This window comes from Manis javanica, chromosome 14 (genome assembly GCF_040802235.1).
Source record: "Manis javanica isolate MJ-LG chromosome 14, MJ_LKY, whole genome shotgun sequence".
Classification (NCBI taxonomy): domain Eukaryota; kingdom Metazoa; phylum Chordata; class Mammalia; order Pholidota; family Manidae; genus Manis; species Manis javanica.
Genome location: NC_133169.1, coordinates 2,075,977 through 2,089,796, shown reverse-complemented (window position 1 = coordinate 2,089,796; position 13,820 = coordinate 2,075,977). Strand labels below are relative to the sequence as shown.

Genomic DNA, 13,820 nt, shown 5'->3' with positions numbered 1-13,820 from the left:
GTCAGTTTCCCTATAGAATGTTTCACATTCCAGATGTGGATTAGTTTCTTGGGTATCCTATTTTTTTCCATCTTTATTGAGACATAATTTACATGTAGCATTGTATAAGTTTAAGGTCTACAATGTGTTGATTTGTTACGTGTACAACATATTCAAAATGATTCCCATGATAAGGTTAGTTAACATGTTGGTCACCTCGTGTAATTATCATTTTCTTGTGCTGGTGGTGAGAATCTGACAATTTACTCTCTTAGCATCTTTCAAGTATGCAGTACAGTATTGTTAACTATAACCACCATGGTGTACATGAGATCACCAGAGCTATTCATCTTATCACTGGAAATTTGTAATTTTTGAACATCCCCCAGTCTCCAGCAATTACCAATCTACTCTCTGTTTCTATGAGTTTGACATTTTTATTTTGTTTATTTTTAATTTTAATTTTTTTATTGAAGTATAGTTGATAATATCAATTCCAGCCATCTTATTTCTTGTGATTGGAGCACTTAGTCCATTTACATTTAGAGTAATTAGTAATAGATAGGTACTTACTGCTATTTTGTTGTTTCCTGGTTATATTTGTAGTTCTTCTCTGTTACTTTGTCTCTTGCTCTCTTCCCTTGTGATATGATGATTTTCTATAATGTTATGCTTAAATCCCTTTCTCTTTATTTTTTGTGTATCTATTATAGGCTTTTGGTTTGTAGTTATTGTAAGGTTCATACATAGTTTTCTGTATGTATAACAGTGTAAGTTAGGTTCATAGTTGCTTAATTTTGAACACATTCTAGAAGTCCTACTTTTTTATTATTATACCCCCTTCCACATTTTAGGTATGTAGATCATAATTTGCATTTTTTCAGATTTTTGTTTTGTGTATCCTTTGACTAATACTATGTATAATTGATTTTACTACTTTTGTGGGCAGGTCTGCAGAGGAATGCTGGGGCTGAGCAAGCAGGGTAGGTGGGGCTTCAGAGCCACCTCCGCAATCATCAGGCCAGTTGGGCTGCGGGCGGGCTGGAAAAGTGGGGCACCTGCCAGCGCTTTCTCCTCCAGAGACAGCTCCCACAGACCCCTACCTCCTGCACACTTCCCAAGGCTAGCGCATCTTAGAAACCGCTGCCTCTGTGTCAGGTTTCAGAGGGGCTGACAGAGCACCCTGGTCCTCCACAGCAGTGCGCCCAATCTCACTGGTATCCAGACTTACCAGTCCTCAAAGCCCAGTGCTATCAAGGCTCATCTTCCCAGAGCAGATCCCCAGGCCCAGGAGGGCCCTGTTCTAGGCGTTTGTCTGCTCCCCACTTAGTTTCTCTCTGCCTCCGGCCTGTGGATCGGGATGGGGGAAGGGTGGGATCCTGACTGATGGTGGTTCTGTGCTTTTACCCTTCTCAAAATGGCCTTCTCTTTTTTTTGCGAGGTGTAGCAGGTTTGTTCTGCAGCCTTCAGGCTGTTTTCAGAGTTAGTTGTGTTAGATGTAGTTGCTTCCTTGGTGTGTATGTGGGAGGAGACTGTCACAGTGACCTCTATTCTACCATTTTCCTCCCCCTTTTTCCCAATTGGACATTTTTAGATTCCTCAAATAAGTGATACTTTAGAGTATTTGTCATTCTCTGGTCCTCCGTTCATCCATGTTGTTGCAAATGGCAGGATTTCCTCATTTGTTTGTGGCTGAGTAATATTATATGAGCCGCATTTTCTTTGTCCCTTCATCACGAACACTTAGGTTCTTTCCCTGCTTGACTATTGCGAATAATGGCGCAGTGAACATGGAAGTGCAGGTAGCTTTTCAAGGTAGTGATTTCATTTCCTTCAGATATTTACCCAAAAAATGGGATTGCTGGATCCTATGATATTTTATTTTTAATTTTTTGAAGAACCTCCACACTATTTCCATAGTAGCCGTACCAGTTTACATTCCCACCAACAGTGCACAAGAGTTCCCCATTCTCCACATCCTTACCAGCACTTATTATTGCTTGTCTTCTTCGTATTTATTTGTTGATGTATAATTGTTCATAATATTTGTCTTACCTTTTATCATTTTATGTTATCAATTGTAATATCTTCTCTTTCATTTAAAATTCTGATCTTCTCTTTTTTCCTTGGTGAGTCTAAAGGTTTGTCAGTTTTGTTTTATCTTTTCAAAAAAACCAACTCTTAGTTCTGTTGATCTTTTCTATTGTTTTCCTACTTATAATTTCTGCTTTGATCTTTGTTATCTCTTTCCTTTTGCTAACTTTGGAATGAGTTTGTTTTTGTAGGTCTTGACATATAAAGTCATGTTATTTATTTACAATCTCCTTTTTTAAAAATACTGGTTTCTATTGCTATAAAATTGCCACTTAGAACTGCTTTTGCTGCATCCCATATGTTTGTTTGCATTTTCACTTGTCTCAAGGTATTTTTTGGTTTTTAACTCATTATTTGTCTGGGAGTGATTTGTCTAAGAGTTGTTTGATATATCCACTCATTGATGAAATTTCCAGTTTTCTTCCTGTTACTGATTTTTGGTTTCATGACATTATCGTCAGAAAAGAACTTGGTGTGATTTAATTCCTTTTAAATTTTCTAATACTTGTTTTTGCTCTATCATGATTTGTCCTGGGACATGTTCTCTGTGCATGTGAAGAATGTGCTGCTGCTGTTGGACAGAATGTTCTGTGTATGTCTGTTAAATCCATTTCATCTAAAGTATAGTTCCAGTCTCATGTTTCTTCACTGATTATCTGTATGATTTATCCATTGTTGAAACTGGGGTATTGATGTCCTCTCCTATTGTGTTGTTTCTTTCTCTTCTCAGGTTTGATGTGCTCATTCTTTTTAATTTTAGACATTCTGATAAATATTTTGTGATATCACCTTGTGGTTTTAATCCCCTGCCCTATCTATTTTTACATTTTCATCTGTATCCCACAAAATTCCAGTACCTTTTTTTGTTTTAATTTTTAAGACTCTATAGAATATTGGACATGAACAATCATGTCACCTGAAAGTAAAGATAGTTTTTACTTCTTTTCCTGTCTGGACTCTTTTTAATTTATTTTTCTTGGCTTATTGCTCTGTTGAATAAAAGAGGTAAGACCAGACATCCTTTTCTTGTTCCAATCTTAGAGGGAAAGCATCCGTAGCTATGGGTTTTTCATAGGTGCACATTATCAGGTTGAAAAGTTCTTTTCTGTTTTGCTGAGAACCGTCATTAGGAATTTTGGGATTTTGTCATATGTCTTTTTTGGATTTATTGTGATCATAAGATTTTTCTTCTATAGTTTGTTAATATCATGAATTACATTGATTAATATTTGAGTGTTAAGCCATTCTTGCATTCCAGAGAATGCATTCCATGACCCATTTGCTCATGATATGTTATCTATTTTTATATAATTTTATTCAATTTATTAAAATTCTGTTTTAGAATTTTTGTGTGTTCATTAAGGGTCCATAGTTTTCTTTTCTTGTACCTGTGAGTTGGGAAGTATATTGTCCTCTTACATTTTTTGAAAGACTTGGTACAGAATTCTCTCTTTTTTTTTTTAATGTTTGGGAGACTTCACTAGTGAAGCCTTCTGGTCCTGGTTGGAAAAGTCTAACTATAATTCCTTGATAAAAATAGACTGTCTTGAGTGAATTTTGTATAGTAAGTGTGTTTCAGGGATTTTGTCAGTTTTATCCAAGTTGTTGAATTTATTGACATAAAGTTGTCTATACTATTACCTTATATGGTTAAATATTTGTAGAATGTGTAGTTAGTTATATCACTTCTCTCATTCCTGATGTGAGTAATATGCACCTTACCTCTTTTTTTTTCCTTAATTAGTCTGGCTAGAGGTTCATTTTGTCTTCCCAAGAACAGGATTCTGGTTTCATTAATTTTTGTTTTTCTGTTTTCTGCCTTACTGATTTCAGTTCTGATATTATTTTCAATCTTCCACGTGGCATTTCATTTGCTCTTTATAATTTTTTGAGTGGGAGCTGAGGTCATTGACATGGGATCTTTATCTTTTCTAATGTAGGTGTGTTAATGCTATAAATTTCCTCTAAGTGTTGCATTAACTACAACCCATAAATAGAGGAATGTACTTTTATTTTCACTCAGTTCAAAGTACTTTTTAATTTATTTTGTAATTTCTTCTTGTGACTGTCTATTATTTCATAGTTTCCAAACATTTATTTTGTTAATGATTTTCTAATTCAATTCCCATTTTGATCAGAGAACATAATTAGTGTGACTTTAAGACCTAAGTATATTGAGATTTTTTTTATGGCCCATAAATAAATATTGTCTATATTGGTAAATATTTCTTGTATACTTAAAAAGAATGTGTATGCCATTGTTTTTAGTTACGTTAGATGTGAGAGTAAATCAGGTCCATGTTATTTCATCTTTACTGAAAGTGGAAGTCAAATTCTTTTTTTATTCTTAGATATGCTTCACATATTCATAAAATTCATCCATTTTTAGTGTGCAATTTAGTGTTTTTTAATATAATCATAAGGTTGTACAGTCTTTACTACCAATTCTACTATATTTTCACTGCCTGAAAAGAAAGTCCATATCAATTACCATTCACTCCCATTCTAACTCTACCTGGCTGTTAGCAATCACTAATCTACTTTCCGTGTCTATAGATATGCCTATTCTGGACTTTTTATATAATTGGAATTATATAATATGAGGCCTTTCACACTGGCTTCTTTCACTTACAATAATGTTTCCAAGGATTAGCTGTGTGCATCATGTATCATTATTTCATTTGTGGCTGAATAATATTTCATTGTCTGGACATTTTGTTATGAGCAAATGGGCAGTCATTTTGTTTATTCATTAGTTAAATGTTTGGCTTGCTTCTCTCTGGCTCTTATAAATAATGCAGCTGTGGACTTTTGTGTAGAGGCATACCTTGTTTTATTGCACGTCACACATAACTGGGCTTTTTACAAATTGAAGGTTTGTGGCAACCCTGTTGAGCAAGTCCTTTTGTGCCATGTTTTCAACATCATTTGCTCATTTTGTGTCCTGTGTCACATTTTGGTAATTCTTGAAATATTTCAAACCTTTCAATGTATATAAAATTTTAATAAATATAAAAATTATTATATTTGTTATAGTGATCTGTGATCAATGATCTTTCCTGTTACTGTTGTAAGTTGTTTTGGGCTGCCACAAATCATGCCCATATAAGATGTTGAACTTAATAAATTTGTGTGTTCTGCCTGCTCCACCGACTGGCCGATCGATCTCTCCCTCTCTTCAGGCCTTGCTGTTCCTTGAGATGGAACAATATTGAAATTAGGCCAGTTAACCCTGCAATGGCCTCTAAGTGTTCAAGTGAAAGGAAGAGTCACACCTATCTCACTTTAAATCAAAAGCTAGAAGTCATGAAGTTTAGTGAGGAAGGCACGTTGAAGCCAAGATAGGCCAGAGCTAGGCCTCTTGCACCAGCTAGTCAAATTGTTGAATAGAAAGGAAAAGTTCTTGAAGGAACTTAAAAGTGCCACTACTACAGTGAACACATTAGTGATAAGAAAGTGAAACAGCCTTATTGCCATTATGAAGAAAATTTTAGTGATCTGGATCAAAACAGCCACAGCTGGTTCCCCTTGACTTCCCTTAACTCAAAGCCTGATCCAGAGCAAGGCCCTAACTCTCTTCAATTCTATGCGAAGGCTGAGAGAGGCGAGGAGGCTGCAGAAGCGAAGTTTGAAGCTCGGAGAGGCTGACTCAAGAGGTTTGAGGAGAGAGGCCACCTCCATGACAAAGAAGTCCGAGGTGAGGCGACAAGTGTGATGTGGAGGCTGCGGCCCGTTATCCAGCCGCGCCAAACAATAGACTTTCAGTGCAGATGAAACCGCCTTCTATTGGAAGAAGATGCCACCTAGGATATTCATGGCTAGAGAGGAGACAGCGCCCGGCTTCGAAGTGTCAAATGACAGGCTGACTCTCTTGTTAGAGACCAACGCAACTGGTGAAACCAGTGCACCTTTGTCATTCTGAAAAATTCTAGGACCCTTAACAATTATGCTAACTCCACTCTGTGCTCTGTGCATGAACAGTGACACCTGGGTGGCAGCTCATGTGTTTACAACATGGTTTACCGAATATCTTAAAGCCCACTGTTGACATTTACTGCTCAGAAAAAAGATTCCTTCCAAAATACTGGTGCTTGTCGTCAATGCACCTGGCCGCCCAGGAACTCTGATGGAGATGGACAGGATTAATATTGTTTTCATGTCTGCTAACATAACATCCATCTGCAGCCCATGGATTAAGGAGTCATTTCAACTATCAAGTCTTATTTATTAACCAATACATATTGTAAGGCTGTAGGTGCTGTAGCTAGTGATTCTAATGAATCTGAACAAAGTAAATGAAAAACCTTGTAGAAAGGATTCACCATTCTAGATGCCATTAAGAATATTAGTGATTGATGGGAAAAGGTCAAATGTCAACATTAGTAGGAGTTTGGAAGAAGATTCCAACCCTCACTTTGTTGGGGTTCAAGACATCAGTGAAGGAAATAACTGCAAATGTGGTGGAAACAGCACAAGAACTAGAATTAGAAGCGGAGCCTGAAGATGAGACTGAATTACTGCCATCTCATGATGAAACTGTCTGTGGATGAGGAGTTGATTCTTATGGGTGAGCAAAGAAAGTGTTTTATTGAGATGGAACCTACTCCCAGTGAGGATGCTGTGAAGATTATTGAATGACAGCAAAGAATTTATATTACATGTACTTAGCTGATAAAGCAGCAGCAGCTGGGTTTGAGAGGATTAACTTCAATTTTGAAAGAATTTTGGATAAAATGCCATCAAACAGCATTACAGAAATCATCTATGAAAGGAAAGTCAGTTCATGTGGCAAACATCACTTGTCTTATTTTCAGAAATTGCTGCAAGCACTTTAACCTTCAGCAACCACCACCTCTTTGGGTTAGCAGCCATCAACATTGAGAAAGTACCTCCACCAGCAAAAAGATTAGAACTTGCTGAAAGCTTGGATGATGGTTAGCATTTTTTAGCAATAAAGTATTTTTTAATTAAGGTATATACATTGTGTTTTTAGACATAATGCTGTTGCACACTTAGTAGAACATGGTATAGTGTAAAAGATAACTTTATATGTACTGGGAAACCAAAAAGTCCATTTGCCTTGCTTTATTGTTCTATTCGTTTTATTGCGGTGGTCTGGAACCAAACTCCAACGTCTCTGAGGTCTTCTCTACATGTTTTTGCTTCATGTGTTTCTCTTGGGTATATACCTTGTTAAGGAATTGCTGGGTCATAGAGTAACTCTGTTTCAGTTTTTGAGGTGCTGCCAAATTGTTTTCCAAATAGGTGCACTGTTTGGAATAATGTATATTCCTACCAGCAAGGTAGAAAGGTTCTAATTTTTTGACATCCTCACTAACTCATTATTTTCTGGTTTTGTTACATAAAAAAAATATATATTACAGTAGTGCGTGTGAAATGGTAATTCATTGTGGTTTTGGTTTTCATGAAGATCGATAGAAGTTTCCTTCTAAGAGTTTTATAGTTTTGGCTCTTATGATTAGACCTTTGATCATTTTCAGTTAAATTTTGTATATGGTGGAATTAGGCGTCCAAATTTATTCTTTTGCTTGTGTTATGTTAGTTAGCCTAGCACCATTTGTTGAAAAGACTATTCTTTCCTCATAAAATGGTCTTGGACCACTTGTCAAAAATTACTTGACCACAGATTAAAGGGTTTATTTTTGGACTCTCATTCCATTTCATTGATTCATATGTCTGTGATCATGATGATAACACATAGCTATAATTACTATAGTTCTGTAGTAAGTTTTTCTAATTCCTTTTTGGATCACCTGGTTTTATCTCAGGATATAAAATTAATTAAAATAAATTTAAACAATAAAAGAAATGCTCAGACATTTCATTGTGAATTTACAGAACATTTTTGTTTGCCAAATGGAAGTCAGTATGCATTTTCAGCATGATAATAGCCTCATTAGGACATAAATTTTGAATCATCAATTAAGTGGAAGATACTTGTTTTTGTGTCTAGTTTTCTTAAATTTGTTATTCTCTGCTTTCTTTTTAGGTTAATACAATCTGCTGGAATGAAACTGGAGAATATATTCTATCTGGCTCTGATGACACCAAGTTAGTAATTAGTAATCCTTACAGCAGAAAGGTAAAGTGGTTAAAAAAAATCTGTAATTTAATGATAGAAAAAAAATCAAGAAATTATAATCATGGAGGGGGCATTTGTAACAGAATCCTTATTTTGCTAATTTTCATTATGTAATTTGGAAGTTACTACATTCAGATCCCTTAGTTTCTTAAGGAAAATTCAGCTTAGATTTTGTTAAGCTTTTTTGACTCTAGAATATTTAAATATGCTTCATTTTATCCACATGGATAAAATTATCAAAAGTGGCACTATCTCAGTAAGCAATTCTTTGGGGGACACAAAGACAATGTGATTATTTTTCTTTTATGTTCATAAAATCTAATCTTCAGCCAAGCAGTTTCAGAAACTAGATTTTGTCAGTTTACAGATAGTGGCCCGATCCTAGTGAAATGCTCAATGACATCCATGTCAATAAACTGGGTATCATATTGAGTTTTAATTAGGATTGTGTTGTGATTTTTATTGGCCCTTCTTTTAACTGCTTATATAGAGGAAATACACAGCGGCTTATATCAGAACATGTTATTGGCAGACCAGAGTCTTAATATTAGCAATATTATGAAATAAATTATGTGCTGCTTATTTTTAGTGATTTAAACAATTAAGATATTTAAATAAATGTTTGTGGTCCTAAAGCCTAAAAAGAGGTTCATATTGAGGCTATCCTTGATTAAATGATAGGTCATAACTATATTGCAGAGGTAACTTTACTTAATTTGTCCTGACTTGGCAGAGGGAAAATTGCTGTTTTCGAGTCCTACTTGTTTTAGGTCTGGAATTACTAGAATAACCTTGTATTTACAATAGAGAAAATTTCTTTGAATACTGTATATGTGGGATGCCTTTTGATTTTCACTATCAGATTTTTAATACTTAGTGACTCAAAGTGTTTATCTATATACCAATAGAATAATGTTTAGAAAAGATGCAGAGCCTCACTGTTTTTTTTAGTTGTGGTAAAGTGCATGTAACATAAACCATCTTAACTGTAAGAGTTCAGTTCAGTGATGTAAAGTACATTCACATTATTGTGATACCGTCCCCACCATCCAGCTACAGAGCTTTTCACATCTTGCAAAACGGAAACTCTGGACCCATTACACAGTAACTCCTCATTCTGCCCTCCCCCAGCCCTGATCACCACCTTTCTGCTTTCTGTCTCTGTGAATCTGACTACACTGGGTACCTCATATAAGAGTTTACGCAGTATCTGTCCTTCTGTGACTGTCTGTTTCACTCAGCTTACTGTCCTGAAGGGTGAGCCATGGCGCAGCTAGTGTCAGGATTGCTTCCCTTTTAAGGCTGAATTATATTCTGATGGATGTCTAGACCACATTTTGTTCATCCAGTCATCTGTCAGTGGACACTTGGATTATGTTTACCTTATGGCTATTGTGAATAAATGCTGCTATGAACATAGATGTAGAAATATCCCTCGAAGTCCCTGCTTTCAATTATTTTTTGACTATACCCAGTGGAATAATTTTTAATGATCTGATTTCTCCTTTGCTTGCTTATTTTTTAAAAAATGATATTCACCTGGATGCATGGTTCCCAATAGAGTATGTATATTTGAAAAGTGATTATTATTCCTCATTTGTAGGTTGAGAAATGATTAATCTGTTAATACTCCTAGAATTTAAGTATAACTGTCTTTTTCACAAAGGACTTTAATAGATCTAAATTTGCTATCTCATAGGAGCTTTTTAAAAAATTTTAAAACATTGCTGATTCATAGGAAAATAAAGTTTTTTGATTTTGAGTCAAATATTACTTGTTCTTACAGTTTGACTATTTTTAGAAACTGTGCATTCATGGGAAGATGAGTTTATTCCAAATAAATTAAGCACTTTTTAAAAACAGATTTAAGAGATTGGAGCTGTTCCTTATTAATAGTGTCGTATCTTAATTGTGTATATCATAGATCTCAAATATATAAAAAAGAAGTTTCTCTTTCCAAAAATTACAGGCTGATTTATTTGGATCAGTCCTCCTGCTGAGAACAACTAAAAAATGCTTGTTTAAATAACAAAAAATTGTCCTAAAAGTAACAAATAACTGCCTTGATAGTAAGTAAGTATCAGTCCATAATGGAGGGGAAAAGGTGAATCTAGAGAAGTGAGCATGAAATATACTGTCACTGTGGAGATATTCGTCAATATTAGCACATACAAACTTTAGTTTAGATGGCCTTGAGTGTCAAGGTAGACAGAAGCAAAGCTGAGGACCTGATTCAGGTATGGTTCCTATAAAAGACTCTCCACAATACACTGGGCCCCAAAGGGCAACATCCTTAAGTTATAGATGAAACAGAAGGAAGTTAGCCCTCATTGAAAGGAAAAGAAGGGACGTGAACTCCACAGTCCGAGCAGGTTTATTGCTAAACCTGATAGGGACCTCTCTGTTCTGGCGAGCAGAACAAGGAAAAAGGAGTCTCTTATAAGCCAAGAAGCTTTTTATGGCTGGGTTTTTGGCAGTCTTTTGGAGGAGATGGGTCAGGGAATAGGTGGGCGGTGGCTTGCTGACGTGTCCTCCACAGAATGCTTGTAGCCCAGGTAAGATGAAAACTAGGTCTCTCTGAGATGGTGGATGGGCTTATTCAAAAAGGCAGTACTCCCATCCGGATTCTATCACTCAGGTTACTCTACAGCATCTTCTGTAGAAGATATCCTAAGTGTATTGTGTTTGCAAAGTTTTTCTTGATTTGGCCTCAGCCTTCTACCTATAGTTCTCAGAGCATAAAATGTTGTTTCTTTATTCTATGCTTTTGTTTGGATTCTTGTCTCTTTGTGGATATTCTGTTTTCCCAGGTACCTCCTAGGTACTTGGCAGATTTAATTTCCTCCTTCAAGTATCAGCTCTTACCTGTGATGCACCTACAGTTTCCCTAGGCAGATGTAGACATCTTTCCTGTATGATCCCACTGTACTTTGTAGATAACTCAATTATTATGTTTGTTTGCATGTTACCATTAGACTATGAATTCTGTGGGATAATGACATTTATTTTTCCTTTTTGTTTCTTTAGCACTTAGTAAATTACCTGCCATGTAGTAGGTACCTAATAAATATTATAAAAAGAAAGGTAAGACATTTCTATGTTCATTTTCTTAGACAGGGATATGGGTTGGGTTCGGAGATGGATGATTTTTACGAAGAGGTTGAACAACCAATATCTTCTACCTGGATAATCTTGGACCAAGCTTGAAGTTTGGAAGTGCTGTATTTGGCATGATGAAGATGGAAAGAGATACCTGCTTGGCTAGCTAGCTTAGTCAAAGTAACTTAATGATCAGAAAGGGATAGCTGTTACAACTAGTTGTCCTTCACATTTATTACTAATTGCAGTTATTTATATGTCATTTTCATCTTAGTTTAAGTTATTCTGCCAACTTCTAACTCTCTGGGCAATTATTCTTAGATGTTTTCTGTGTAACAAAGCAAAACAGAAGTAATAAAATAGCAGTAGACTCATAGACACCGAGAAGGGACTAGTGGTGATCAATGGAAAGGGTTAGGGTGGGACGGTGAAGGCAATAAAGGGGCACAGTAATGTGCAGTCACAATGTAAGTTTGTCACAGGGACAACAGTACAGCATGAAGAATACAGTTAATGGTTCTATAACATTTTACTATGTTGTTAGATGGTGACCGCACTAGAGGGGGTGAGGATTTAATAATATGGGTAACTGCCGAACCACTGTGTTGTATATTTGAAACCAACATAAGATTGTATATCAATGATACTTTAACCAAAAAAAATTGATTGCAAGGCAAAAAAAAAAAAGAACTGTAATATATTGATCCAAAGCACAAAGAAGACAGTAAATACAACTACCAGAAATTACCGTTGTTGGTAAGACACATCATTTTTTAATGAAGCTTATTGCTATTTTCCTCCAGTAGCATACACACCTGTACTGGTTGTATGGATTCAGTTTCAACAGTTAACCCTTATTGAAGTTACTAGCTGTATACACATGAGTACTGTTCTAACAACAATTAGCTATTAATAAATTAGGGAGGGGATAGTATAAAAATGATGTTAACATGGTAGGTAGGAGTCTGATAGTAGGTTATAGCCTATATTAAGAGTTTATATTTGAGTGTAATTGAAATAGTCATTAGAGTGTTTTAAACGTGCAGGTTTTCAATTTGAAAAGATGGCTGCTGGGTAGAGAGTAGAGTTTAAAATTAGAAGTAGATCGGAGGCAATTGAAGTAACCCGGATGAGAAAGGGTGACTGCTTAGACAAAGGTAATGGAACTGAAGGTGTGAGAGGTGCTTCGGAGGAAAGTATCTGGAACATTTGCTGGTGGATTTGATGCAAGAGAGGAGGGAACAAGGAATGGAGGATGACTCCTTAGTTCTTGGCTTGAGCATCTGTAGGGTGGATATCGATGCCATTGTGATGGGAACCCAGGGAGGGGAGTAAGCTTGGAGAGGGACATTTGAAATCAAGAGATTCATTCAAAAGGACAGGGCTTCAATTTTTTACTCTCTATATCTTGAATACCTTATAAGGAAATCCTTTTTTACTTAGGAGTTATATGTCAGTGCACATATTAGTGTATTGAGCGAGGTTCCTGCTTTTGTTTCTGCAGCTGTACATAAACCTAGTAAATGGAGATAAATCACGGGTTGTTAAAAAATAATGTCAGCTAACTATGACTAAAACAGAGCCAAAGGCCTACCAGAATGAGACTAAATGTATGCACGGTGTGAAGTGACTTATATGTGATTAGCTACGAAAATATGTTAAAGGCCATGATCTATCTTGTTGAAAGGCTTTTCATGGGTTATCCTCTATGTTGTTGTATCCTAACCTACCAGATCTTAGTGTCTTACACTTAAAGAGATGAATGAAAGATTTTAAAACTTAACCAATTTTTTATTCTCCTTTCACTTTGGTTGATGTAGCAAGGACCCCTCCACCTTTTTTATTTGACCCTAGGTATATGTACACTAATAAAAGTTACAGTGGAATAGTTTGTGATCCTTAGCAAGTCCTAAATTCAGTTATGACCCTGTAATCTAGGTCTTAGGTAAAGTGAGGTTATGTAAATACTTAATGTAAAGTGGTCAGGGCCAGGATTTCTACCACATTTATGTTCTCAGTTATGAATTTGACAGTTGTGTTATGCAGTAAATAATCACTTAAAACCAAACCCAAAATAAAGTTGAAATGTTTTCCAAATTTTGTTTTAAAATTTAAAAATTTACATAGAATTTGAAAAAAATAATACAATTAGCATCCACAAATAGATTATTTTTGAAGCATTTGAGAGTAAGTTGGAGGCATCATGTACTTCTTTCTTGGGCCTGTATCTACTAAGAGCAAGAACGTTACCGTTTACCCTATATAACAATATGCAGTTACCAAGCTCAAGATGTGTGATATAGAATATGGAGTTGATCTTCATTACTGTGGATTCCAAATTGGCAAACATACCTAGTCACTAAAATTTATTTTTAACTTGTAAATCAATGAAGTGCTCCCCTGGGCATTCATGGGCACTCACGTGTGCAGAGTGGCAAACAATTTGAGTTGCCCAGTGCCCATATCCTCATGTCCTCAGCCAAGGTCAAACAAAGTGGCCCTCTGCTTTCTTGCTTCAGTTCTCATACTATAAACATATTGTATC

General features: G+C 35.8%; 1 protein-coding gene across 12 annotated transcripts in view; it reads left to right on the top strand.

The window, feature by feature from the left end:
- The window catches only part of DCAF6 (DDB1 and CUL4 associated factor 6), a 124,557-nt gene that overhangs the window by 15,613 nt on the left and 95,124 nt on the right, over nucleotides 1-13,820 (top strand). For 11 of the 12 annotated variants that reach the window (XM_073221983.1, XM_073221985.1, XM_073221989.1 and 8 more), the window contains exon 3: nucleotides 8,084-8,176. The exons of the other annotated variant lie outside the window; for it this stretch is intronic. In XM_073221983.1, the coding sequence (XP_073078084.1) occupies nucleotides 8,084-8,176 (93 nt within the window). The remainder of the gene's footprint in view (nucleotides 1-8,083; nucleotides 8,177-13,820) is intronic. 12 annotated transcript variants of the gene reach the window in all.